The sequence below is a fragment of the Desmodus rotundus genome, chromosome 1, assembly GCF_022682495.2.
Source record: "Desmodus rotundus isolate HL8 chromosome 1, HLdesRot8A.1, whole genome shotgun sequence".
Lineage (NCBI taxonomy): Eukaryota > Metazoa > Chordata > Mammalia > Chiroptera > Phyllostomidae > Desmodus > Desmodus rotundus.
This window is the reverse complement of record NC_071387.1, coordinates 45,755,140-45,781,392: the sequence shown is the minus strand read 5'-3', so window position 1 is coordinate 45,781,392 and position 26,253 is coordinate 45,755,140. Positions and strand designations below refer to the sequence as shown.

General features: G+C 36.9%; 1 protein-coding gene across 1 annotated transcript in view; it reads left to right on the top strand.

The window, feature by feature from the left end:
• The window catches only part of TMC1 (transmembrane channel like 1), a 134,477-nt gene that overhangs the window by 41,890 nt on the left and 66,334 nt on the right, over positions 1–26,253 (top strand). Inside the window, exons 4-6 of the mRNA XM_071220517.1 lie at positions 1,668–1,796; positions 21,170–21,260; positions 23,589–23,670. Of these exons, the coding sequence (XP_071076618.1) occupies positions 1,668–1,796; positions 21,170–21,260; positions 23,589–23,670 (302 nt within the window). The remainder of the gene's footprint in view (positions 1–1,667; positions 1,797–21,169; positions 21,261–23,588; positions 23,671–26,253) is intronic.

Below are 26,253 nucleotides of genomic sequence, written 5' to 3'. Positions count from 1 at the left end.
ATAATGTCAAACACAACCAGTTGTGTTTTAGTAGAGTATACTTTTATAGCCTCTTGAGTCAGGATTACTATTCTAAGCAAAAATATCTGAATTGGTCAAAAACCAAACTGTCAACAGGACATGTTATTCAATGTTCTGGAGGTTTAATACGAATTTGTGTTTCAGCAATCATGATATTATTAAACCTATGGATTGGTGAGGAAGGAAGGAGACCGCAAAGACATTGAAAGGGTGGGCTATAAAACTATGGATATGTTCTCCTGCTTCTCAGCTGGAATTTTCAAAAACAGCTTCTGCCATATTCTTCCCGTGTTTAGTCATGAACTTAGGGAACAACAAAACATATTTCTGACTAACTCTGAGTCAGGTCCCTATGTCTGTGGAGTCTAGTTAGTAGAAAAAAATTTCAACAGTTAATTGAACCAAGGACATTTACCCAAGGAACTGCTTAAACATAATAAATAATTGTTAACTAGGTTACTGGAAAAGTGAAAGGAGAACAGTAAGGTATGGTGGTGATAGCAATTTTAGGAAATAGCTACTGCCCAAGGGCTAGATGATAATGGAGAGAGACTGAAATTAAAACTTAGAAGCATGGAGAAGGGATTTATAGAGCTGAAACCATGGCGGGGGGGGGTTGATGCTCAAGTGACAGAACTCATTCTGCTAGTGCTGGAAAAACTGGCCAGCCAGAGTCCTCTGCAGCTGTGCGAGGCCCTGAAGCTCCTGGGGGAAGAAGCAAGAAGCAAACAGAAAACCAAAGAGAAGACCAAGTTCCCTCTTAGTATGAACCTATTGACAACCTCGTGTTGAGCCAGGTGACAAAGCAAAATTGTGCCCTAGAATCTCAGCCCCAGCATTGCAATACTAAATATAAAAAGGTGAGTTTGAACTCGAGTGACAAAAGCTTAATAACTGAAACAATCTGTTACCAAAAAATTATCTCTACAATATGGCATTACATTCCTCAATTTAAAGTTATGTTGCTCAGGTTTTCATTTTATTTTCTTCAATTTCTGGCCCCTATAATATTTTTGCAATACTAGGAACACAGAAGAAAAAAGACATGTTTTATTTGCCTAGTAAGAAACTAAATTCCCTTTAAGGCTTCTTCAAAGGATTCACTTCCACCAAATATAATTCAAATTGCATTTTATCAATTGAAGTTGTGAGCTTAATTAAAAGATTAAGTTAGCTTGGAGAAACACGTATTTTATTTTTTCCTATTTCAATTTTTCTCTCTTTCTCTTGAGTCAGAGCTAAGTTAAAAAATGTAAGGGTACTTCAAAGATATCTTCACCTCTAATTTACTATCTTTACTGAAAAATCAAGTTTAAAACGAAAATGTAGAGTTGGTGGGGGGAAGTGTACGAGAGAACAAAGAAGAGAGAAAATAGTCTTGATAGATCTGTAACCCTTCTGGGAGTTCGTGGACCGTGTATGTAAGAACAGCTCAGTTTCAGGACATCAGAGTGTAAATGCTACTTTTTTAAAGTTATAATAATCCCAGAGATCCTGTGTCTGTGTTCAGGTCCAAGCTCCAGTGCTTACGGATCTCAGTACCCTCGGGTACAGCCAAGCTGATACATGACTGAGTTTCTGATATCATTTTTCTTTAAGTCTGGAAGTCAACTAAAACATAACTCTATTAAGTTTTTTTTTTAAAGGGACGAAGATGATGAAATTGATGAAGAGGAATTGGAAAGACTGAAGGCTGAGTTAGATGAGCAAAGACAAATGATTGCTAATGTCAAATGCAAGCCTTGGAAAATGGAGAAGAAAATTGAAGTTCTCAGGTATGATGCTACTTTTCATAAATAGAAATGCTTTCCTTGATACTGATCTCCTAAATCCTCTGTGTATTACCTGTATTGAACAGATAACACTATATATAACCCTCATATTGTTATATATAATGCTCATGGTCATATCTATATATATATAATATGTCATGTGTTTTATATATATATATATATATATATATATATATATATATATATATATATATATATACACACACACACACACACACACATATACCATGTTACTAGAGAGGCCAGGCCAATAATTACAAATTTAAAACTATAAGAAAATACATTGTTTTGAGGCTTATAATTCCTGTGGTCACCTTTGATTATTTATATCTTGAGCTAAGAGTTTCCCTAGTTTAATACATTTATTACTCTCCCTCTTTAAAAGATACATTTGAATTTTACAAGTTTGTGTGAATTGCACACTCTTGTTTCTCTACAGAGTCCCAGCCTCAAATGATATTTTCATGTAACTGCTCTCTTTAAAGTGCAGGGAGGATGCTAAGCCAACAGAACAGTAAATACTATTCTAATTAGAGGTTATATTAATAATCTGGTCACATGTCAGTGAGTTGGTTTTACTCCTATGTTGAGTACTGATGGGGGTACAAGAACACCCATAGGCACACAGATTTATAAACTTCTGATATCAAAAGTCAAATGATTGTCCTTTTCTGGAGGATAGAGATGGAGTCCCCTATACTTCCTTGCCATGGTGCTTGGGGGAGGAGGGACATGAAAAAAGGGAACATGCCTGTGATAATAGTCAAGGTTTCATGAAAGTTCATGCCACAGATTGCATTTTCTCATACAACTATTTTTAAAAATAGTGGGGCACGTCCAAAGCTATACGTTCTCAAGCCTATTTAACTTACAATGTTAAATATTATAGAATAAATGCAATCATGTGAAAATTGTAGTAGTATTGCCCCTGGTGATGAAAAGAGAACTGAAGTAGCTACCAGGATAACTCACTTCTAGTTTTGGCTCTGAAAAAGCTTGTGTTTTACTTAAGGAAATTGCTTAACCTCTTGGGGCCTCACTTACCTAATTAAAAATAAGATATTCTAGATCTAGCCTGTGAGGTGGGAACCTGGTCGTTATTTGTAATGGTATTGTTTTGTTTTATAGAGTAATGCTTTGCAACTTTCACACAATGGTTTTCTAAGCACCGTTTTTCATTGTACAATTGTTGCTGGGGACTCTTGTGTATTTGCATGTACACACCAGCCGTGAAGGAAGGCAAAGGCAAGCAGCATTCCTGGTTCCACGGACCTACTAACGTGTGTGCATGTGCACATGCATGTGTGCATGAATGTGCACTTGTGTGCGTTAGAGATTTTTCATTCAGTGAAGTGATAATGATGCTAAGTGATACATTTAAAAATATCTTTACTTGGTGTTGGGAGAAAGCCCCCAAAATCTAAATTCGGGATTGATTCTGAAGAACTGACATGTAGCCTCATTCAAATTCATAATAACTGTAATAGGAGAAACTTGCATGCACGGGTAAAGCAGCTGCTTGTTCCCAGGGGTGGCCCACAGGACGAATCACACTCCTCCCAGGACAGGGTCTCTTTTTTATAGGATGTTAATAGTAAAACCATAGGGTGAGTAGTCACTAAGCCCACCAGAAAGAACAGTGCATTTCTAAGTTAACAGATAGCATTTCAGGCAATTGTCCACACTCTATACATTCATTAACCTCCTTCCTGGGGCCATGATGTTTATCTTTGGGTGGCATACTGTCTCTTTGGGTAGGCAGCCAAGCCTGAGGCCACAGACCGTTAAACAGTGACAAAAGGTTAAACAGAATCCAGCATTTCCCAGATGCCTTTACTGCTCGAACTGTATTGCATCTCTGACTTCCCCTACACTTGGCAAAATAGAAGTTTGGCAACCTTTTGTTGGCTCCCAAAATATATTTTAAAATATCACTGACCATGAAATCCCCAAACCTGGGAGCCATAGGTAACTGTACACAAAAGTTGCAAAATTAGAAAGTGATAGTATTGTGAACTTTCAAAGCATGGCATGAATTTGATTAAGAATGCTAAAGAGTATCTCCTCCTTTTCCATCTGCATGGAGGTATAGAAATACATCTCCCACACTCCCTTGCTTGTATCTCCCTTGTAAGGCAATGGCGCACACATGGGCTTCAGACTTAAGCTTGGATTTCAGATCTTCTACTTAGTAGCTATGCAATTTTACATGAATTATGTAGTTTCTGACCCCAGGTTCCTTATGAAATTATACAAATTTCAGGGTTATGGGAATTATTAACTGAGATAATTCATGTAACTCACTTAGCATGGTACCAGAACATAGCACGAAGCTGGGAAATACAAGTTATAATAATTTTTTCATCTCAGGACAGATGTGATGGTGCCTGATTCCCTACAGTGTGACAGGACAGACGGAGAGAGTGTGGACCTGGTAGCACGAGGTGGAGGCAGACCTAGCTGCAGGCAACCCTAGGACCTTTGAGGGATGGTGGGCATATTGGTTACAGTCTAGGTGGGTGATAAAGCTCTGATGCCCCAGCAAAGGAAGCAGGTTATCTTGACAACTTGGCAGAATTCAGGGCCAGATCACTCTCAGGATTTTCAAATGTACCCTCAGGGGGGCCTTGAGGCAGATTCTAGGACTTGGGTCCTTGATCCTGAGTCAAGGGATTAAGCCATCTTTAAAAAGAGGAAGATATAGGGATTGGGATGGAAGCAAGGCCAACACCAGGCCCTATTACAAGGGCAGGAGTTGAAAATAGGAAGTCCACTTAGCTGAATCTAAACTACAGGTAGTTTTTATTTGGTTCACATGCTTTTTATTTCTTTCTTTTTGTTATTTTTTATTGTGGCAAGATATACATAACATAAACTTTACCATTTTGACCATTTTTGGGTATTTTTATAATATTTTCTTTCTTGTCAAACTTTTAAAAGTGGGAGATTTTATATTTTAAAAAAATTCCAGATGTCCAGCTTCTCCTGGATAAGAGGAAGGTCTGGTGACACATTCCTACATGAAAATAAGAGCTGGGGCTGAGCAATCACTGTCCTGTACTAACAGGGCACTCTCTCTTCAGTTTGGGTAGTTCCCAAACAATCCATGTCACTTGCTTATGCTACTTGGCCGGACCTAGTATGCATTGGAATTTGCTGTCTCCTACCCTTGCAGCTGTGGAGTAACTTAGGCATGTTATCAAGACAGTGATTCAGCACATCGAAGCCAAAGCCAGCTTCACAGGATGGAAGCACACGTTTAGGCGCAGAGAAGAAACAGCTGTAGCTTCCCTCCTGTCAACGATGCTCACTGTCTTGTGACAATTCTCCATGACCAATTCTCCTGCTTTGTGACTTGGACACTTTCAGTACAACAGGTACCAATTGCCACGGTCACCCTGATTCTCGTTGTTTCAGCCTCTGTGATGAAATTGTTGGTACTCTGGTGCCTGACCTGTCTTTCTGTCGGTTTCTGAATGCTGTTTTGAGCTTCTCCCCCATGGATTTCAATTTTTCACATTATTTGAGCAAGTGGTCATCAATAGTTCATAGTATGTGTAGGTAAAGTTTTCTCTACCCCAATGTTACTAAAACATGGGAATCAGGCAGCTTTTCTCCTTCCCTGTATATCTTGCAAGGACATCTAACTCTGAAAGAGTGTTTCTGAGGATTATGTTATTCCCAGGCTTGGCCTCCAGTCACCACTCCTGGCTAAATCTATGGACTGAGGCGAGGCTGTAGGCCCACTATAACTGGAGCACATATTTTGATCACAGGTTTGGACCTGTGTCTGGGTTCCAAGGCTTCTCTTATGACTTTGAACTCTAAAACAGATTTTAGAGATGGTCAGTGTTTCAGGATATGTTTTAGAGGAAAGCCCCAGAAAGCTTCCAGTTCTGAGGATGTTGCGGGACAAGTGGATAGTTCTCGCATTTTGAAAGAATGTCTACCACTGGGGGCATTAGCATCCTTGGGACTTACGATGCAAAGACAGTTTAAATAAGTAGTTAATACAGTGGCAAGAAGCTCTAAGAATGGGCTATAAATATACATGGATTCTCCGCTATGGCCCTGGAAGTAGCATTCTGCAATTTCAAGGCAACAGAATTTGCTCTTCAGGGATGAAGGAAAACCGCTTCCTTTCCACCATCATTGTGGAATGGTGTTTTTCAATGTGTATGTTTTCCTGTGTATTATACAGTTTCACACATTTGGTTTTGAAGATCCCATTCATTTTTTAGGGAGAGGTGGAAGGGAGGGAGAAAGAGAAGGAGAGAAATACCAATTGGTTGCCTCTTGCCTGCCCCCAACCTGGCTGGCAATGCAGACATGTGCCCTGACGGGGAATCAGATCAGCGACATTACAGTTCACAGGCCGGTGCTCAACCCACTGAACTACACCGGCCACAGCCAGTTTCACACATTTCTGTAGCCTTATACTTTTTAAATAAAAATATCTGGGTGAAGGGGCATGTGCATCTAGCTCAGACCAGGAATGTGTGTACGTGTGTGTGTAAAAGTCATTGATATATAGGCAAGGTTGAGACTGCCTTTAACTCTGAGAAACAGGAAACTTCCTTCAGCAGAACACTCTACTCTGTGAACAGTCTATTGAATGGGTGAAACTATGTGTGTGTGTGGAGGGGGAGGTGCTGGGGAAAGGGAAATTGTTGTGTATTTTCTAATTATTTGAAGGCCAGTTCCTATTTTTCATTAGTTACCTAACTAAAAAAATATTCAACAGTGAGGATTTTAAGTATAAACTGTTTTTAAGTTGTATGTGGTGGGTATAACTGAGAAGTTGGGTGACTAGATGTTTCCTCCTATAAGAGGTGGTCACAGTAACCTGGTAGCAGCCACCACAGGTGAAATAAAACACTTGGGTGGAAAATAACAGGTCTACCTATTACTCATCCTGAAATCTAAAGCCTTTAACTATATCAGAACATTCCATGTTGTGGATTAAAAACCCTCATGACTAAGCCTAAATAAGTAACCACTTTATTTTGTTTTAGTAGAATATAGAACAGGTTTTGGATTGAAAATTAAAGAGACTTGGACTCTGATCTAAGCTCTACCTCTAACTTCACCTCTCTGAGCCTCAGTTCATTTATTTATAACATGAAGGGGTTGAATTGTGGCCCATGGTTTTCAAATTGCTGTCCTCAGAGTTCAAGTGGTTTGGTGAAATCCCTTCAGTGCAAGGGAGGCAGAGGTGAGAGGGAGGCCTGCTTGGCCACAATGCCAGCTGCAAGCAGAGAAGACCTATAGTTTTCCTCTTCTGCACAGTGCACTTCTACATAAAGCATTCATTTGAAATAAAAATGCCTCCGTGACTAGTAACATAAAACACTTAAAGAAAACACTTAACTGGATATTTAAAGAAGCTTATTTGGGGTATATTTGGGGGAGGGAGCAGTTCTCACATTTTATAAGTCTACAAGTTAGGGTACAGGAGCACTCTAAGTATACTTTTGCATGGGACTGGCTGTTGTGTAGAAGCCATTTTAAATATATTTATTTGCATAAAATATGGCGTTTTTTTTGTTTTTTTGTTTTGTTTTGTTTTGTTTTTTTGTTTTTGTTTTTTTTTTTTTAGCTACAATACTAACTGATTTAATTTCTGAGCTTTGTAGCACCCTGGTCCAGTATTTCTGGGAGGTGTCCATTGGCTGACTAGGCCTGGGGATTTATTAATGAAGCACACAATGAAGCAAAGAACATTACTTTTAGGATTTTGTTTATGTTTAGACGGGTGCTTGAAACTGTCAGCTAGTCATTAATAGAACATTTTTCCTTACTCAACCTACCTGCATTCTCCCACACTTATTTTTGTTTGTCACTTTATTTTATTTTTTGGTTAGGGGAAGTAATACATTTATAGGAAAGTGCAAACAGACCAGAGTTGATTTCCTCAGTTTAAGCCATTTGGGAAAACTACCCTGTTTTTAAAGTTTCCTTGGAACTTAAAGATTTTTTTATTAGGCAATAAACATAATTTCTACTTTAGTTCACAAAGGCCTTTCCTTCACCTCTTACTGTGAAGGAATGAGGGTTCCACCCCAGAAGATTTCTAAACATGTCTATGCACGCACTCACTCGCGCTTAACCCTTTGGGCTTCTTTTTAACTAACAACTCAACTAAAGAATAAGCCTTCAGTCCTTGTACATTGCAGGTGTCCTGGGAAATTGATTTTCTGATTCAAAGAATCGAGAGTCTAAGACAATCAGTATATTTGAATTTTGTAAATCAAAATGTAACATTGATATCCAATTTATCTATGACTTAACAAGTGCCTACTAGGTATCAAGCTTTATGCTGTGGCCTTGGGCAAGTTTCTTAAACTCTGTGTCCTTGAGTTTTCCCCATTTATAAATTGAGATCAAAGTAGTAGTACTTCACAACGTTATAGAGAGAATCAAATCAGTTAATAGACCTAAAGCACTGAAAATGGTGCCTGGTGCAATCATTTTACAAAATTTAACTATTATTAATTTCCTATCACAATTTTATTTATCACTTGCAACTATTCTTCAAGGTAGGTATTATTATTTTGGCTTTCATATAAGGAAAACAAAGCTCAGAGAGGATAAATAATTATTTATGTTTGAACCATTTTTAAGTGATGATCTTGTTTAGAAAATTGCTTTGATGGGATGATCTCTAAGTATACCACCAGGCAAGCTCTCCCAGAAGTCATGGGGCTGACAGGTTCACAAACCAAATTAACGTGCTCAAATCAGATGACTTAGGATATTTAAAGCACAGTGAGAAGTGAAGGCAAAGAGGCGAGATAGATGAACAAGATGGGGGTAGACTAGCAATAGAGTGGTATTGTAGGCCACAGAATCACACTTCTTGAATCCTGGAGTTCACAGTATTCATTTGTCCTGTCTCTCACACTCTACTGATGGGATGGTTAAGAGGACTGAGGTCCCAAAGAGGCCCATGGAATGAGGGAGACTTAAGCCCTACCAGAATGACACAGGGCACATACACTGGACCATAGCAGTACCTTGTCAACTAGCCTGTTGATATGTCATAGACTGTAACTGCTCTTCTTGAGCAGAACACAGGAGGAGGGAACATAACTATATTGGATACTACCAATGAGTGGTCAATTTTAGCAGTGACAGATATCAGTCCCAAAGTGACGGGATCATCCTTGGTCTGTTTATCCCTTTCTGGCTATATTTTAATTTATTCATCATCATATTTGCTATCTATTTTCTGTCTTTCTTTGTCAGATATTACAGTTTACTAACTTACTATCTATCTGTATTGGAACACATCTTATAAAATATGCCTGTTTGCTATCAGATTATTTATTAGCTGTAATTAAAACTTCTTATGTTCAGGGTCAGCCACATAAGTTGTAGAACCTAGTGCAAAATGGAAAGTCAAGGCCCCTTGTAAACAATCAACAATCTCAATTATTAAGAATCGCAAGAATGCAACGTCAGAGCATTAAATTAAGCACTGGGCCCATCTGAGTGTGGGGCCCTGGGGAATCACACAGACACAGGCCCATAATTTGACCCTGCCTATGAGTTCACCTGAATATTATAAGACAAGGGTTTTCTTATTATCTATGTTTAATACTTCTATGAGTTCCATCCATTCCAGCGGAATTCAATAATCCTAAATAACTCAGTAAACTCATATTACAGAACCCGAGTCTATATAACTCCAAAGAAATGTTCATGAATTATAACCAGGATATTCTTTTCACATACCATTTCTATGTTCAAAACCTTCAATGTCTTCCCAGTAATGAAAAAAGTTCAAAAGTTTTTGCTTGAAAACATCAGTGAGGTCCACAATGTGAATAAATGCATATGCTGAATTCCAGCTCCCTTTCTAAATCTTTAGTTCTTGATGGTTGTGACCCTGAGGGTTTGCAGATGGACAAGACTACCTCCAAGTTTTTTTGAGTGTCTACTGTGTATTAAGTGCTGTGTTCTAGCAGATGTTACAAACATTAACTTATTTTTCATAGAAACCTTGAAAACGAAGTTATCCCCATGGTACAGGCAAGAAAACTGAGACTCACAGAGTACAGTCGCCTCACACAGCTAGCAACTGTCAAGGTGAAGACTCGGAAATCTAGGTCTCTCCTTCTCTAAAACCCCGTGCTTTTTCTCATGTGTTGCACTGCTTCTCACTTGAACCATGTTTTCCAGAGACATGAGTTTAACCTTCTCTAGATATTCTGGGTACCCTTTCTCACTTGATTCCAGTCTCCTCTCCACTTTTCTGCTATACTTCCTTCTATGCTTCTTCCGGTCCTGAGTTCTGTCTCCTTCATGAAGGAGACAGGCCTTGCTTTGCCACCTCCAATAGAAAGAGGACACAAGGAAAGTATTGTTAATTTGGCTTTCTCATTGTGCTGCATTGTATTGCATTTAAAAAATTATATATAAATCTCCCTCCCTTCAGAATAGATTTTGAGTTCCACAGGACATGGAGATGTCTTATAGCTCTTTTCCCTTACGGCCTAGCATAGTGCTCTGTACTTCATAAGCATTTAATTACTCTTTCCTGTGTGGGGGACAATGTTAATGGTGATTTATTTTGTTGTTGGACACTCATTCCAAAGGCAAGGGAATCATTAACAAGATAGGGACCTTTTAAGTCTCTGGATGAATATGTAAGTAAAAGGCAGGAATGCATTGGTAAAAAGCACTGATTTATAGTATTTTCCAATTTCCATGGTGTGAATATTCCCACTAAGACCAATTTCAAGCTATCAACAGCTTAAAACCAGGTCACAAAATTCCTGAAAATTTAACAATCGGTGGCTGAGTCAGCTCCAGCACCTCATTGGGAGATCTTCTAATGCCTTTGACTGACTAAATTTGTGTTAGAGGAAACTTAATCTGGAGTGACTGAAAGCAGAGGCTAAAGAAAAAAAATGTTTGTTGTGCTGTAACATATTTCCTATATTTAATGTGTAATCAACAATGGAATGCTTGAATCAGAGCTGCCTATGAGAAGGACAAGAATTGTTCTGTAATTTCAGGACTCCAGATAAAGATGCAAAGTCCATCAATAACCTCTCTATCTAGTTTTTATCTTAACACCCTGCTAAATGTCTTTCATGTTATATTCTAAAATTTTGTCCCAAATCTACTATCACACACAGAGATTCACTATTTCTCTCTTCTCCTCCTTCTATTCTCTTTTTTTCTCTTTTAAAAAATTTATCTTAAAGAAGAAAAAAATATTCAAGAGTAATCAATTATTGCTTGAGATCAGAAATCTAATTTGGCTTATTATTCACATTAGAGTTCACCTGCCACAATGATCTGTTTCATTGTATTGGAAAGAGTCTTTTCATATTAAATACGAACAATCTCCCTGACAATTCTTTGTCTCAGACTTTAACCTGTTAATATTTGCTGTATTCTTGTGAATGCTTAGAAAATTACTGTGGTTAATTTCAATAATGCTTTTTATTTTTATTTTTTCCTTTTTATTGTATTTTTTCCATTACCATTTAGTCCCCTTGTACCCCTTCCCCCAACAATCTCCACACTGTTGTCCATGTTCATGAGTCCTTTTTCCTTTTTGCTCTATCCGTCCACCTCTTATTCTCCCCCTGCCTTAGTTGTCAACCTACTCTCCATCTATGAGTCTGTCCCCATTTTCCTTGTTAGTTCAGCTTGTTCATTAGATTCCGCATATGAGCAAAATCATGTGGTATTTGTCTTTCTTTGACTGGCTTATTTCACTTAGCATAATGTTCTCCAGGTCCTTCCATACTGTTGCAAAGGTAAAACTTTCTTCTTTAGAGCCTAGTAGTATTCCATTGTGTAAATGTCCCATAGTTGTTTTATCCACTCATCTACTGATGGACACTTGGGCTGCTTCCATATCTTGGTGATTGTAAATAATGCTGCAATTAATAGTGCTTTTAAAATAATATTTTGAAATTCTCCCTTAAAAGAACCAAGTGAGAAAATTATTTTTTTCTTGGGATGTGAATATTTTGGAAAAGTTTTTAATTGTTAAGGAAGTCAGCTCTGAAACATTTAGGTACTTTTGTTTACCAAGAATTCTCCCCCTTCATTTATTTAAATAAATAAATAAATAAATAAATAAATAAATATTAATAATAAATTAAATTCTCCCCTTCATGATTTATTTAATCTTTCTTATCTATACTGCACCATTTGCCATAGTTATCTGCAGATGTTCTACTCTTCATTTTGGCTTGGCAGGCTTTCCAGGTGGCCCGCTGCTGCCAGCTCTTTGGAGAGCTGGGAAGGCATTTACAATGCCTGTACCTACCCTAATATCTCAACCACATAGCTTAGTTAAATCAGCCAGAGATTCCGCCCAGACAGTTGGTGTAAGGATATTGGTAAAATGGACTTAAAAAATGCTGATATTCAAAGATGCTTTCTAAGAATCTTGGCAATCAATCTTATTCACTACTTTTTACAAACATCTACTTATTCAGGATTCAAATAAATAGGGACTGTTTTTTACAGTATACTCTGTTTTTTACAGTATACTCTAAGTTAATAATAATTATAATAAAAATAAGTATTAGACATAGGAAAGTTCTAAAGTTTCCTTCTAGATAGATAAAGTGTAGTTACTGTTACCATAATTTCATCATTATAGTACCTTATTTCCTGGAGTCTTATCAGTCAATGTGTTATATATGGTAACACACACTGAATCAGTTTTTGCAGCTTCCAAGAGCATTCTACTCTCCCACTTTTGATAAATAGCAGTTTACCTAACTAGCACTCTTCAGAATTTCAGCTATCAGTGATAGCTGAATTTCACAACTTATTATTAAACTATCTATAAGTACATTATCTTTGAAGAGTGGTTGAAAGGAAACATTCATTAGTTATCATTTAAAAATTATCTAGGAAAAAAATGCTTTCAAAAATATTTGAGATAATAAATACATTAAAAGTAAAAAGAAGGCAAATGTGCTCCTGATAAGCACAAAATAAGGTTATTTTGAGGGACGTTTCCTTGTTGTTTTGAAGCAATGTCATCGAGATTTCAGATAAGGTACTAATTGTGAAGATAACCCTTTACTTTATTAGGTTTATTATCAGAGAATAACAAAGGCATTTTTGAGGCTGTCTTTATGTATAAGACCAATGAATGACAAGTGAAATAGTGTCTGGGGGGACTTCAATAAGCTTGTTTCTACAGAACAAAAATGGTTAAGCCTTCTTAAAATGTTTGGAGAACATTATATTAGAATATTATAACAAATTATATAAAATAATTATATAAAATAGAATAAATTATATAGAACAAAATTATACAATATAACAAATTATATAGAATATTATAACAAATTATATAAAATAAAGAAGAATAATTTTATATATCAAGTATAATGTCTAAATTTCCCTTCTGCTGTTCTTAAAACAAGCCATTTTAAAATAATACATGTTAATTATGCTTTTGTGTTATATATGTGCATGAACTTACACATGTACACGTATGTGAGTGTACATGTACACATACACCTACACATACACTCCGATATCTACATAAAGATGTGGGACTTCTTGGACAAATTAATGTTTGTATTTATGCATGCACTATTATTGCTTTTTTTGACCAGTGATCGGTCACAGAGATCAGGAAAGGTTAGAAATGAAGCTATGGAAGGAATGCAGGTCCACACGGCATAGGGGCATAGGGACATAATGACCTCACTTAAGTCATGTTGCCAAGTGCTTAGGACAGACCTCCAGATCTTAGTTTGTCATGGGCAGCCATGAAATTTACCAGGCAGTCAATTATTTGCAGAGCTCACTGAACTGCCATCATTTTAAATTTCTTGCCCACTCCTGGATCAAAAGGCAGAACACCAGTTTCAACAGAAAACTAAGGCTTTGTAGCAATCCTAAATATTGCCACAAAACATGAGAAAAAATAGCTCATAATACTTAGACAGGCTTCCAAAGTATAAACATGAACACATAAGCTTTGTGCAGAAATATTTTACCCGAACTTTCAAAGCAGAATGTCTCCTCTCGTCCGAGGCAGCACCCTGGGCACCCTCCTGCTCCACGGTACTCAGATGTTTTGAGCAGCTGCATTGGATTAGAGTGCATGTGGACCACCAGAACTGGCACAGTCTATCTCCTGAGCCCTGGAAATGGCCGTGTGAGGACCCGATGTCTATCTAAGAACATAATAATATCTAAGAATATAAGTTTGTATATGTAATTCATGGGGAAAATATCTCCTTTGTTAGGGAAATTCCTGCAAACCGATGCCTAGCATGCCTTCCTCTGCCTAGTCAAATTCTATCAGCCCTTTAACGCCCAGCTTCATTCTTATCTCATCCACAGCATCTTCAACAAGCTCTCAAGCCTCCACTCTCTACTGTCTTTTCACGTCAAGGCTGCATGGCACTGTTACATAGTAATTCTATGGGCCTATAACTCATGTTTCTTAATAGAGTTAAGCTTTAGAAAAGAGTCTATACATTTCTTTTATTTCTTTCAAAGTACTGAACACGTTCCTAAGAACATAAAACATGCTGAATAAATACTTGGAAAAAATGCTCAACTAAAAGGGAGAATAAAAGAATGATAAAAATGAAATGAATTTGCTTATTGACCAGAATTTTAATGGGTCCCTCTTGCAGCTATAACAGCAATCTGTATTTTTAGTGCTATTTCCTTCTATTTGTGAGAATAGTTTTTGTACAACAAAGCAGGTTGGGGGTGGGGAAAACACCACCATTTTGCAAATCCTTGGTGACAGGGTAGTTGAGGTAAGGCTTTAGATTTAGCTTTCCGTATTACTCTGGAACTCCTGATTTTAAGATTCTTTTGTCACGTTAAGGTCGCATTCTTCCCAAATCTCATGTCTGCTGTAAAACCAAAGCCGTAATTGTAGGCTTGAACCTAGATGTCTTGGGGATATGGCCCAGTTTTTTGCAGTCCACATAATACCACCCCCACTTTCAGGTATTAGTGTTGCTAAGTGCATGCTCCATTGCTTCATTGAAACACACACACAAAACAAAACAAAATAAAATAAAATCCTTAACATAGACATTAATAAGAAAATCTGGAGAGATTTATAAAGTTACTATTATAGATTACTTTCCACCGAGAAAGAACTTATTACAGTAAATTTGTAGTACATTATCTCTGCTGATAATGTCACAATCTTAGAATTTTTTGGTGTCCTTCCATGGAGGGAAACAGCAGTTTTTGCTGTGACCGATATCTAAAAGTCAGCTTTGAGCTCCTGGGGAAATCTGTGTGGTCCTCTCTCCCCACTCCCCTGTTATTGTAATACAAGGAATAGATTTTAAACCCTAGATTCAATTTTAAATTAACTAGTATAGAAAAGAATTAAGAAAAACTTAATCAGTGACTAGAAGAAGGTCTAGTGTTTTTATTTTTTTAATTAAATCACTAAAGCCCAACTATGTCATTTCTCCCTTGATTCATCTAAAATTACTCTGAGATGCTTGACTGATCTCTAGAGTACAACTAAAATGTGGCTGAGTCTTTATTTGACATTTAAGGCAGCCATGAAAATTAGCATTGTTTCGTTGCCCCAAGGAGCAAATAAGCCCTCCTAAGTCTGAAGAATTTCTATGGGCAGTAACCTTGAACTTAATATAAATTTGACCTATCCAAGCATTGCTCTAGTTACTCACCAACACCAACAGCTGGCTCTTACACATTTCCATGAGTGTCATTAGAACCAGTAAAAAAAATTGCCTTAAGAACTTTTTGTGTACAGATCACACTAAAGTTTATTGCTGATAAAAATTTTAGAGGTCTTGTTTCTCTCTCTCTCTATATGTATATATACATATGTATATATACACACACACATATATATATACATGCACACACACATATTCTATGAAATAATCTGTGAAGTGGTGCTTCCTAAATGGAAGCACACCAGAATAAGCCAGACACATATAGGGTAAGAGGTTATATGAATGCACAGGCAAAATTTTTGCTTGTTCTTTGTTTACTTGTTGCTTGTTTTCACATTGTTTCCAATTTTTTTAATTCACCAAGGGCAATTTATTGAGTTTCCAAATGTATGGATTACTATTTATAATGCTCTTGCTATTTGCTGTAAACATATTACATACATTATTATTATATTATGTACAGTCATACATATTATTTTTCTATGAAGCATGCTAAAACCCAGTAGAATAGTTATTATTACCTATTTTATAGAGGAACCAACTGAGCATCTTAACTATTACAACTACCGACACCAGCATCCCCTTTATAAAAACATGTTTTGAACCATCACTTCTAGTATTAGGATGATTTTAAATAATTCTACCAGTCTAACTATGGAGTTCTATTATCTGGGGAGCCTATAGTCCTTATTTTTACTTTCTGCAATTAAACTAGTTCTTAACTCTGCAAATTTCTTTCAATTACTCAACAATATTTTAGGAAAAGCCAGAGTTTTAACTTTATGTTAATTCAAGTGGTCAAATTTTTGAAAATGTGCTTACTAAGAAAAGGCTTCTCATTCTTCTTACCCTTTGACTGGGAAGTGTTCATGAGTACAAGTTTTGATTACTGTTGCTTTAAAGACAGGTTTTGAAATGTCTTTCATTTACTGGAGCAATAAAGCAGTTGCTCAATCATACTATCAAAGTGAAACCACGAGGAAAGAACAGTCAACTTAACCTAATCCAAACAGGGAACGTGTTTCCTGAGATGAGAATGCATTGAAGGCAACGCAGGATGTCCTGACTCCCCTGTGCAGTCAGGGTTGTATCGTGTCTTATGGGTAAATTATCTATTTTGTAAGTTAGGCCAAAGTGTGCTTCTTCACCTAACTGTGAAAGCATTGTTGAAAGCCCATGAAAGCTTATTATTCTAATTACCAACACAAGGGGTTGATAAATAAATTATGAGGCAAGGTATTATTATCATTAAATAGACCTCACTCAATTATTTATCACTGGGTCTGGGGTTACAGCTCAGAGAGCTGTGTATATTATACCAGGGCTTGCTTGAGCTCTGAGACCTGGAGACCAGATTACAGTCCTGGCAGGCGGCTTGTTGAATGCAATTCAAGGGGATGACACACATTTTTCAGTCAGACATTTGGATGGTTTGAGGCCAATAGATATTCAAAATTTACCCACAAAAGTCTACTTCATTTTAGCCATGTAGAAATATCCTTTTAAGTTATCCAGATAAATATAAATAGGTAGAAAAATGAATTAACTATAAGAAAAATATGAAGAAATGTTCTTGCTTTTTATTTTTCCAAGACGTTGCTCCTTTTCTTGCATTCTGAAATCTGTCATGGGCACTTTATTGTGCTAAATATCAGTCAACGTTTATCTCCATATTGGATAGTTTCTTTTGTATCTTCTTTAAGATTTTATTTATTTATTTCTACAGAGGGAAATGGAGGGAGAAAGAGAGGGAGAGAAACATCAGTGTGTGGTTGCCTCTCACGTGCCCCCTACTGGGGACCTGGCTTGCAACCCAGGCATGTGCCCTGACTGGAATTGAACCAATGACCCTTTGGTTTGCAGGTTGGCACTCAATCTACTGAGCCACACCAGCCAGAGCTCTTTTTATATCTTTTGTTCTAATAGCACAGTGAAAGATGTGAACTGGTTAAGAAATCTGTTATCATAGAGGATGGAGTTGGGTGATGCTGGTTTTCTTCCATCCTGACATCACATCAGCTCACTGCAAAGGTCAGCCCTGAAAATAGTGTTAAGGCATGTTCTCTCACTGAGTCATTGACCACGTCCAGTCCCGTGTTCCTTCTAGTTCTGCAAGCTGTGAGAGTGCTTCCTTACATCCCAAGAGCTTCAGGTTAGGGGAATCAAGAATCTGTTCTTTCTAAATGGTTATTCTCTACCCACCTCTTTGGCTGCTGACTTTGTTTTAAAGTCATTCCCCAAATTTCTGATGAATTGAATCTAGTAGTTATTTTGGCCAGGGTGGGCAGTGGGGAGCAGGAGGAGGTAGAATGGCTGTTCAGGGATCCCTTTTGTGTTAAATTGGGGGGAGATCTCTTGGGCAATGGAGGAGGGCTAGGGCATTAGGGAAGAGAAGCAATTCATCCCTCAGGTTATATGGAGTAAAGTCCAGACTTTTGCATGGGTATATTGAGGGTATTGTGGAGTAATCATTGGGAAAGATGAAACTATGCCTAGGATCAGGACAGCCTGGCAACCGGAGACAGACATTACATTCTTATTTAGATTGTTCAAAGGAAAATTATATTTTAATAAATGACAAAAACCTATCACTTCCATGTAAGTAAGTTTCTATATTGTTAAATTAATTTATAATTAATTTCATGGTGATTTTTATTTGGTTATAACTCTTTCTTCTCTCTCTTAAATTATGATAGTTGTCCCTGTACCATAATCATCAGCTCACAAAATTAAAAATCTTGTCAGAAATATAGAGTAGAATAGCTATTTGTTTATACTTCGGACTGCTCAAAGCAGTGCTGTTCTCTAATCGGCTACTCATGCAGGAAGTGATATAACCCTAATAGGCCAACTGTGTACCTTTTAAGCTATCTGCCAAGTATCTGGAGTAGGGAATACACCCATAAAGTAGGCATTTTTATATTTGAAAAACAAATTTTACAACTAAGTAAAATTTTTGGTTTTCTATTTATATGTGTTTATTATACAGAGAATGATGTCCCAGTTCCTATGTATAATTGATTTTATGAATTTCACAATTCTTGATGCCAAGTATTTGAATTATAGTCAGTTCTGCTGTAAAATATGGTGTGTGGGTTCGTAAAAATCACTGCGATATGCAAACTTGGGCAATATAAACCATAGGATTTATAGGAAAAATGAGAATAGGATACAATACTCAAAATGTCATCGGTGACACAAACAAATAGATGTGAAATGACAGCAAAGTTTTACACATGTTAAATGTTAAGAAATACATAAATGCTACAATAAACATGGCAGTTTACGTTGAAAAAGACCTACAGTTTGCTGTGGAAGTACTTTAGCAGGGTTGCAGTTTGCGTTACTGTAAAGCGTGGAAGGAGGGTCATTGTAACACCAGCTGTGCAGGGGTGAGGCTTTTCTCAGGCTGGTAGATGAGGTGTGAGCAACTGTGTATTCTTACACTGCTAGGTTTAGCTGGACGCGGTTTTTGCCATTCACCCAGTATTTTTTGAAGGTAAAATCACATATAAGCAAACAAAAATTTTTATTATGCTCAAATTGTTCTATAATCCATCCATCATACTAGAACAAATTTGTAGTTTCAAAACAAGTGTTACTGTAGAATTAACTGTGTAATAATCCCCTCAACACTTTCACATGTATGATCTCACCTTATTCTTGCCACCATCCTGGCAAACAGGAAGGGAAACAGTTGTCTGGTTTTTGTCTATTGGAGAATACTGGCCTGTTAAAGGCCACACAGTAAATAAAAGGACCTGTGTCAGAAGGTGCTCAGGTCTCTGTGTCGTGGGCGACTGTCCTTCCTTTTGGGAGGCAGGACACTTGTGAACATGTACACAGAGGACATCAAAAATGTGGTCAATGACACCGAGACAAATCTCAGAGGCTTAGAATCGTTATCTGAATTTCAGTTTAGACAAATTCATCATTTTAGAAATGTCTGCTAGGTGCCACACTCCTGCCTTGTCGTCTCCATAACACACAGTTAATTCCTAAACCTGATGTGTTTTCTTCATTGCATGCATCTAAAACCCAGCCACTGGAACTCAGTTTATTCTTTTTGATGTGGCTTTATTGAATATTTAGAACATGTAGACTGTTTTAGAAATCATTTTTCAATTAATCTTCACAGCCCAGAGGTCATGTCACATGTCAGGGCATTCAACAACAAGGCCAGTCTAGTAACTTTTTTCTGTTTCGAGGAAGCTTCCCTATTCAGTTTCTGAGAAAATTAATGAAGAAGAGTATAATCCCAAATGCTAGAATGACTTTGTCTTCAAGCATCCACTGGTGTGGAAAATGCAATTATTATATACTCCCCTGTCTATATCTACCCTGAGGTATTCCATTCAGCTCTGCCTCCAGAAGGTTTAGGTTTATTAAGCACCTCCTATGGTCAGAGTAGTGGCCAGTGCTGTGGGAGACACAGAAGGACAAGATGTTGTTCCTGCCATCAAGGAACTGATTTGGCGGTGAGGGGGTTTGTTCTGTGCGATGACTGCAGAGAATCTTCTCATTGTGCTGGTGTGTTAAGTGGCAGAATGTGAGTGGAGATACACGTACAGGTGAATAGTAAGGCATCACTGTCTAGTTATTGGCTAAGTCAGCAGGTGTGTGCTGTGTTCTGATCACTGGGTGTTGTAAACTTGTGAGTGTAGCACTAAAGAACACTTTACAAAAAAATCCTTCACTGACTTCTCATTACTTTCAAGATTTATTTTATTAATAAGATTTTTCATCATCACATCTTGAATGGTCTTATCTATAAAACTGCATGTTCCAAGGGCCACCCAGCAGACAGCGACGTTGCACCTGTGTGATGACATCCAGGTCTGAGTGATCTCTCGGGTTCTCCGTGGCCCCGAAAGGTCCATACAAGCCTGGCCTGTCTCCACTTTATAAAGGCTTTCCACACACAAAACAAACAGCAACATAATTGACAGACAGTGTTACAAATAGTGTAGCATGTTCCTTTTAATATGTTCACATTACCCATTTTGATAAATTAATGCTTTCCACACACAAAGACACTTACGTAAATACAGGAAATGTACAAATTTTTGGAAATAATGTTAAAGTTGAAATTTGTAGCCCTTTCTAAATGAAAGGGCAAAGAAGATTTCCTCCTTTTTCCTCTTCCCTCAACCTCATTTGCTTTACATAATATGATTTTCCTGTTTTAAGTCATAATTGCTTTTACAAGATTAAATGCCAGGTCAGTAGTGTGTTTTATGTCAGCTCATCCATCCTAAGCTCTCTACCCTATTTTTTAAAAAATAATAATCCTTAAAAAATAAGGAAATAAAGTATTTTAAAATAAACATTCTAGCTGCTAAAATCTGAAGTAAATGTCATATTCAACTTTATAAGTGGTACAAATGAGGAGAGCTGGGGTTCTCTGTTTTGACGTGTAGCATAAATTCCCTGCTTTTCAATAACTTCAGCTGATAAGTAAGCTAGAATAAAATATCTTATTTTTCATGGTCAAAATTAAAAGACTTAAACATTCATTACTACTCCCTAGGTTATGAAATACAGCATAGATTCACTTGTTAAGTGTCTCGGAGAAATAAGACTGCAAAATTAATAACATTAAATGTTCACTACCTCTATATTCTATTAATCTTTACCCACCCCACCTACCCCTTATTTGTTTTCTTTTTTTAGGGAAGCAAAAAAGTTTGTGAGTGAAAATGAAGGAGCTCTTGGGAAGGGAAAAGGAAAACGGTGGTTTGCGTTTAAGATGATGATGGCCAAGGTAAATATTTTCATAACTCGGTTTGGTTGATGCCATATATTCTCAATGGAGGCTGCATTGATTGATTCCTAAAGAGGAGAAAATTGGTTATGTTCTGAGAAAGAGAAAAAAATCTTATACTTTACATGTATAAAGCACATATGAGGTCTGTCCAGAAAAAGTCCAGCCATTGTTACTATAACGAGAACAGTTTGCACGACATCGATGTAACCTGGCAGCCAAGGAGAGTGGACCGGAATGTGCATGTGTGAACAACGACAACTTCACTGTCCTAGTCAGTGGGGGCTGTAGAGTGAGCATGTGTACTGAGTGGCCTCACATTCAAATTGAGCAAGTAGAGCAATGAATCTGCATCAAATTTTTCATTAAGCTTGAACACTGATCTGCAGAAACTAGTCAGATGATTCAGAAGCCTGCCGCTATAGGCAACTGGTGATTGGCAGCTTCACCACGAGAAAACATCCGCTCAGGTATCACGTCTGTGCAGATTTTTTGGGCAAGACATCAAATCACCCAGGTGACTCAGCCCCACTACAGCCCAGATTTGGCACCCTGTGACTTCTGGCTTTTCCCAAAACTAAAGTCATCTTTGAAAGTGCAGAGATTTCAGACTGTCAATGAGATTCAGGAAAATACAACAGGGCAGCTGATGGTGACTGGGAGAACTGTGTGAGGTCCCAAGGTGCCTACTGTGAAGGGGACTGAGGTGTCATTGTCCTTTGTACAATGTTTCTTGTATCTTGTATCTTCTTCAATAAATGTCTCTATTTTTCATATTACATGGCTGGATACCTTCTGGACAGACCTTGTATACACATACAGTACATTTGCAGTATATCTATGGTATTAAAATTTGGATTGCAAGGGCATGATTTGGGGGTGGGGGGGAAAACTCAAAAAGGCTCCTTAGGGGAGTTAAAATGAAAAAGTAAGTTCAGAAACATTGATTTATGACAAAAGACTTACTTTTGTAATTTTAACACCCCCAAATGTAAGAGACTGTGCTTCTTCCATTTTCATTCCCTGGTACATAAGTATTCTGGGTCAAAATTTCTTTCTCAAAATGTCTACAAGTAACAGAATCATATATGTAGCTCTTCTCTATCAGGAGCATAAATTGGATAGAAAATAAGAAAAATACAAATAATATACCAATAATATACTAACATTTATTTAGTATTTACTATATGCCTAGAACTTACTTAAATCTATAAAGTTATCATATTTAATTATCACGGCAAGGTGGGTACATGGTATTATTATTCTCTCTTTACGAATTTTATACTACTTGTAAGCTAAATGTATTCCTATAAAGATGGAGTTTTATAAATAAAGTTTATACCTCTTAAGTATAAATACATGTTATATTTTTATGATATATATCATAGGTTAGTTTTGTTGTTTTTACAGTTTAAATAAATGAAATCCTATAGTATTTACAATTTTGTTTCTGGCTTTTTTGATGCAATGTTATATTATGAGATATATTCATGTTACGGGACTTACAGTACATTTTTATTGATGTGTTGCATTCCATGTATGAAGATACCACAATTTATTTATCCACTCTGCTCTGGACGGACATTCGGGATGTTTCTAGTTTAAGTAATCTTTTGAACTTCAGACTGCCTCATTGTTTTTCGGCTTTATGTGCCCGTGCAGCTCACATATTACCCCAGCATAGTATACACACATGCAACGGTGTCTGCCTCATTCCTATTCTTCTGTCCTCTTGACCATGAATGGCCCAGTATTGTGGCATAAAACAGAAGTTCTTTTATAAAAACAAATTTATGATTCTTTTTCTTCTTCCCTTTCCTATGACACCATATGCCTTTCCATTTAGCCGACTTCTCTACTACCAAAATGATAAGTGTCCCATGTCTTAGCACCTTCCATCCTGGATTGAAATTTCCTGTCTATGTACAGTATATTTGAGTAGACCTGGAAGCCCTTCAAGACAGGAAACGTCTTATTCATATTTCATTAACTTCTTTGTATGATATTTATTTGATTAATCAATAACATTTGTTGATCACTTAGTAGGTGCAAAGTCAGTCCCTGCTCTATTATGATGCACAGAATAAACAGATGTTTTTAACTATAGTTTTTGTAAAAGGAGGATCCGTAAAAATTTTTGAGCTTAATTGGTCTGGGGGAGAGTGGAGAACAGGAGGGCAAATACTGTTTTCCCTTTTCACACACGGCACCATGTGATGCCAGAGGGATCTTCCCAAGCTCAAAGTCTTGTGATATTTTGGAATGGGGGATAAACTTCTTGAAAAACAAGAGGTTGAATTTTACCAATATTCTTGGCTTCCTTTTCAGAAATGGGCAAAATTTCTCCGTGACTTTGAAATCTTCAAAGCTGCTTGTGTCCCATGGGAGAATAAAATCAAGGCTATTGAAAGTAAGTGCTCCACGTATCTCATTAGATGGGAAGGTGGTCCTAGATAAAGTTCTCATAAGCTTATCAGATGCCTTTTTTAGTGGGAGAGATTAAGAACAAGAAAACAAACAAGCAAAAACTATTTTTTATATCTTTTTTGCTCACCGTGAAGACTTGCTAGCACTTACCAATCACCACTCTACTTTCCTATATTAGACCAAAATATTCTCACTCTGACCTTGTTGTCTCTCCTGCATGGGGAAGTCAGTATTGTGCACAATGACAATGAGTCATGTTGTTGGGAAGGCAGAACTTCTATTTTGGCAATGAATATGACATTGAAAATATATATAGTCTCATGTTAGTAATCAAAATGAATGTCTAAAAAGAATGAATAGATCCAAAAGCTTCATTTTCAAACCTCTGAAGTTGAATATACAATAATCATCTAGGAACTTGCTATTTGAATATCATATTGTATCTTCATTTTGTACAATTTTCACAGTGTACAGGGGAGGCAAGCCTACATACTCAATTAAAAACCATTTAAAACAGTACTCTAAACTTAGAAAAAGGCAAACAAGATTTTTAAAGTATTGTAAATATAATAGTAAATCATTTTAAAAACAAAGAATATAAAGAAAAGGATAACATTTAAAAAAATGTTTTTTTAATTGAGCACAATCTTGCCATGTTCCGGTTTCTAAATGTTTTGACTAGAATCTGATTTTCTTTCATGCCTTGGCTTTCCTGCTGGCTAAATGCGCATTGCATAATTAAAATGGAGGCTCCATAGGGAGAGCACAGTTGGGGGATATTTCACTGACATGATTGCTCATGCTTTAGGAGCGAGTATTCCTCAGCCCTCTGTCTCTCATTATCAAATGGCAATTAACTAAAACATATCAGCTCATTAATTGCACTTCCTCCAACATAGTTCTGTGCCATCCCTTTCTTGCTTTATTTTCCTTCTTCACACTTATAACTAAAATACTGTATTCTAATTGAATTTTAAATATTTTATTTTATTCTACTTGTGTTGATTTCTTCAACAAGACAGGCAAGCAGAGATTCTGTTTTGTTCACTCCTGTAACACCAGACCTAGAACATACTTGGCTTTAATAAGTATTTGTTGAGTCAAATGAAATATAAACAAATCCTACAAATATCTGCCATTTTGAGAAACAGAAGGAATTTAGACACATCAAAAAAAAATATCCAGACATCATGGAATCCTTAAGTTTTAACTGTGCAGCTGAAATATGTTACCTTGAGAAGCACTGAGGAACAGAAGGCCATTTGGGGCATTAAGATCCTGGTACAATTTTGTTCTTGCTTTGCCATAGATTAGCTGTTGTCTCTGACTCAGCCAGTCATTGAATCCCTCTGGGCCACAGTCTACTCATTTCTGAAAATGATAGGGTTGACTTTCGATTAATTATGAGATGTATCCCAATACATTTGTAATTAATGATAGTTAAAAATATACATTTGCAAATTACTTCTGTTTAAGGTACATTAGAGTAGGTTCCAGACTACCTAAATAATAATGTCATGCTCACTTGTGTTTAAGTGGCCTACCTTGAGTGGGATAGAAACAGATGAAATTATTTCTATTGCCAGAAATTGCACTAAAATATGTTACACCTATGACTGACCACCATCTATCATGAGTGTCAGAGTGGAAAAATCAAACTGAATGCTACTCAGTAATACTTGCAGGTACCTTTCCTTCTCCCCTCTTCCCCCAGAAAATTTGGAACAGTCAAACTGGACAATTGAAGCAAATGTGGATTATTTTCCCTTTGATGTGTAACTTATTATTTGATTAGGTTCTCCTATTTTCTTCACCTTTAATGGTGCTTTGCCTCACTGTGGAGCACTGATCCTTATTTTCTATTCTATCACAATTACCACAACGACTCTAGAAACATTATTTCATTTAATCTTTAATGTGCCTGCAATGTGCATGTTAACCTTTCTATTTTAGAGTTGGTGTTAAATAACTGTCCCAGAATTTGTTAGTAGAGGAGCTGAGAGATGAGTTGAAGTCCAGGCCCAAAGCTTGTGCTTTTCCTAATGTGGCGTGCTGATCTTTACTTTGAGGAAGATATTATACTTTTTTTTTTTTTTTTTGCTTGCATCAGGTCCTAGGGAGGATTCTACCAAGTCAATAGCAAGATGAGTAGTTGCAAATTTTTGTTTTAAATAACTATCCTATTTGGGGCATTATTTTCCATAATAAATATTATCATGTATCTATTTTTAAGTGAGTTGCTTATTTATTTGTTCATTTCACATTTTTAAAGATTCTTAAAGTCTTATGATTTTAATGATAGTCATAAGTAGATCATATGCTTTGAGGCTATTGTATTGGTTGAAAAGTCTGAAGCTTTTCTAGGAGTATACTAGCATAGTCATTGGGTTGGGCTAACTATCTCACCAAAAAATAGCCTACCGAAGATAGCAAAAGCATGTGTCTGGGATGATTTTTGAAGATGAACAGAATGGAAGAAGTAGGACATGGAATTGGTTTTCTAAAGGTTAAAGTCTTTTTACCCCCATTGACTCTGTAACTTGGGCAATCCTTTTATATCTCTGGC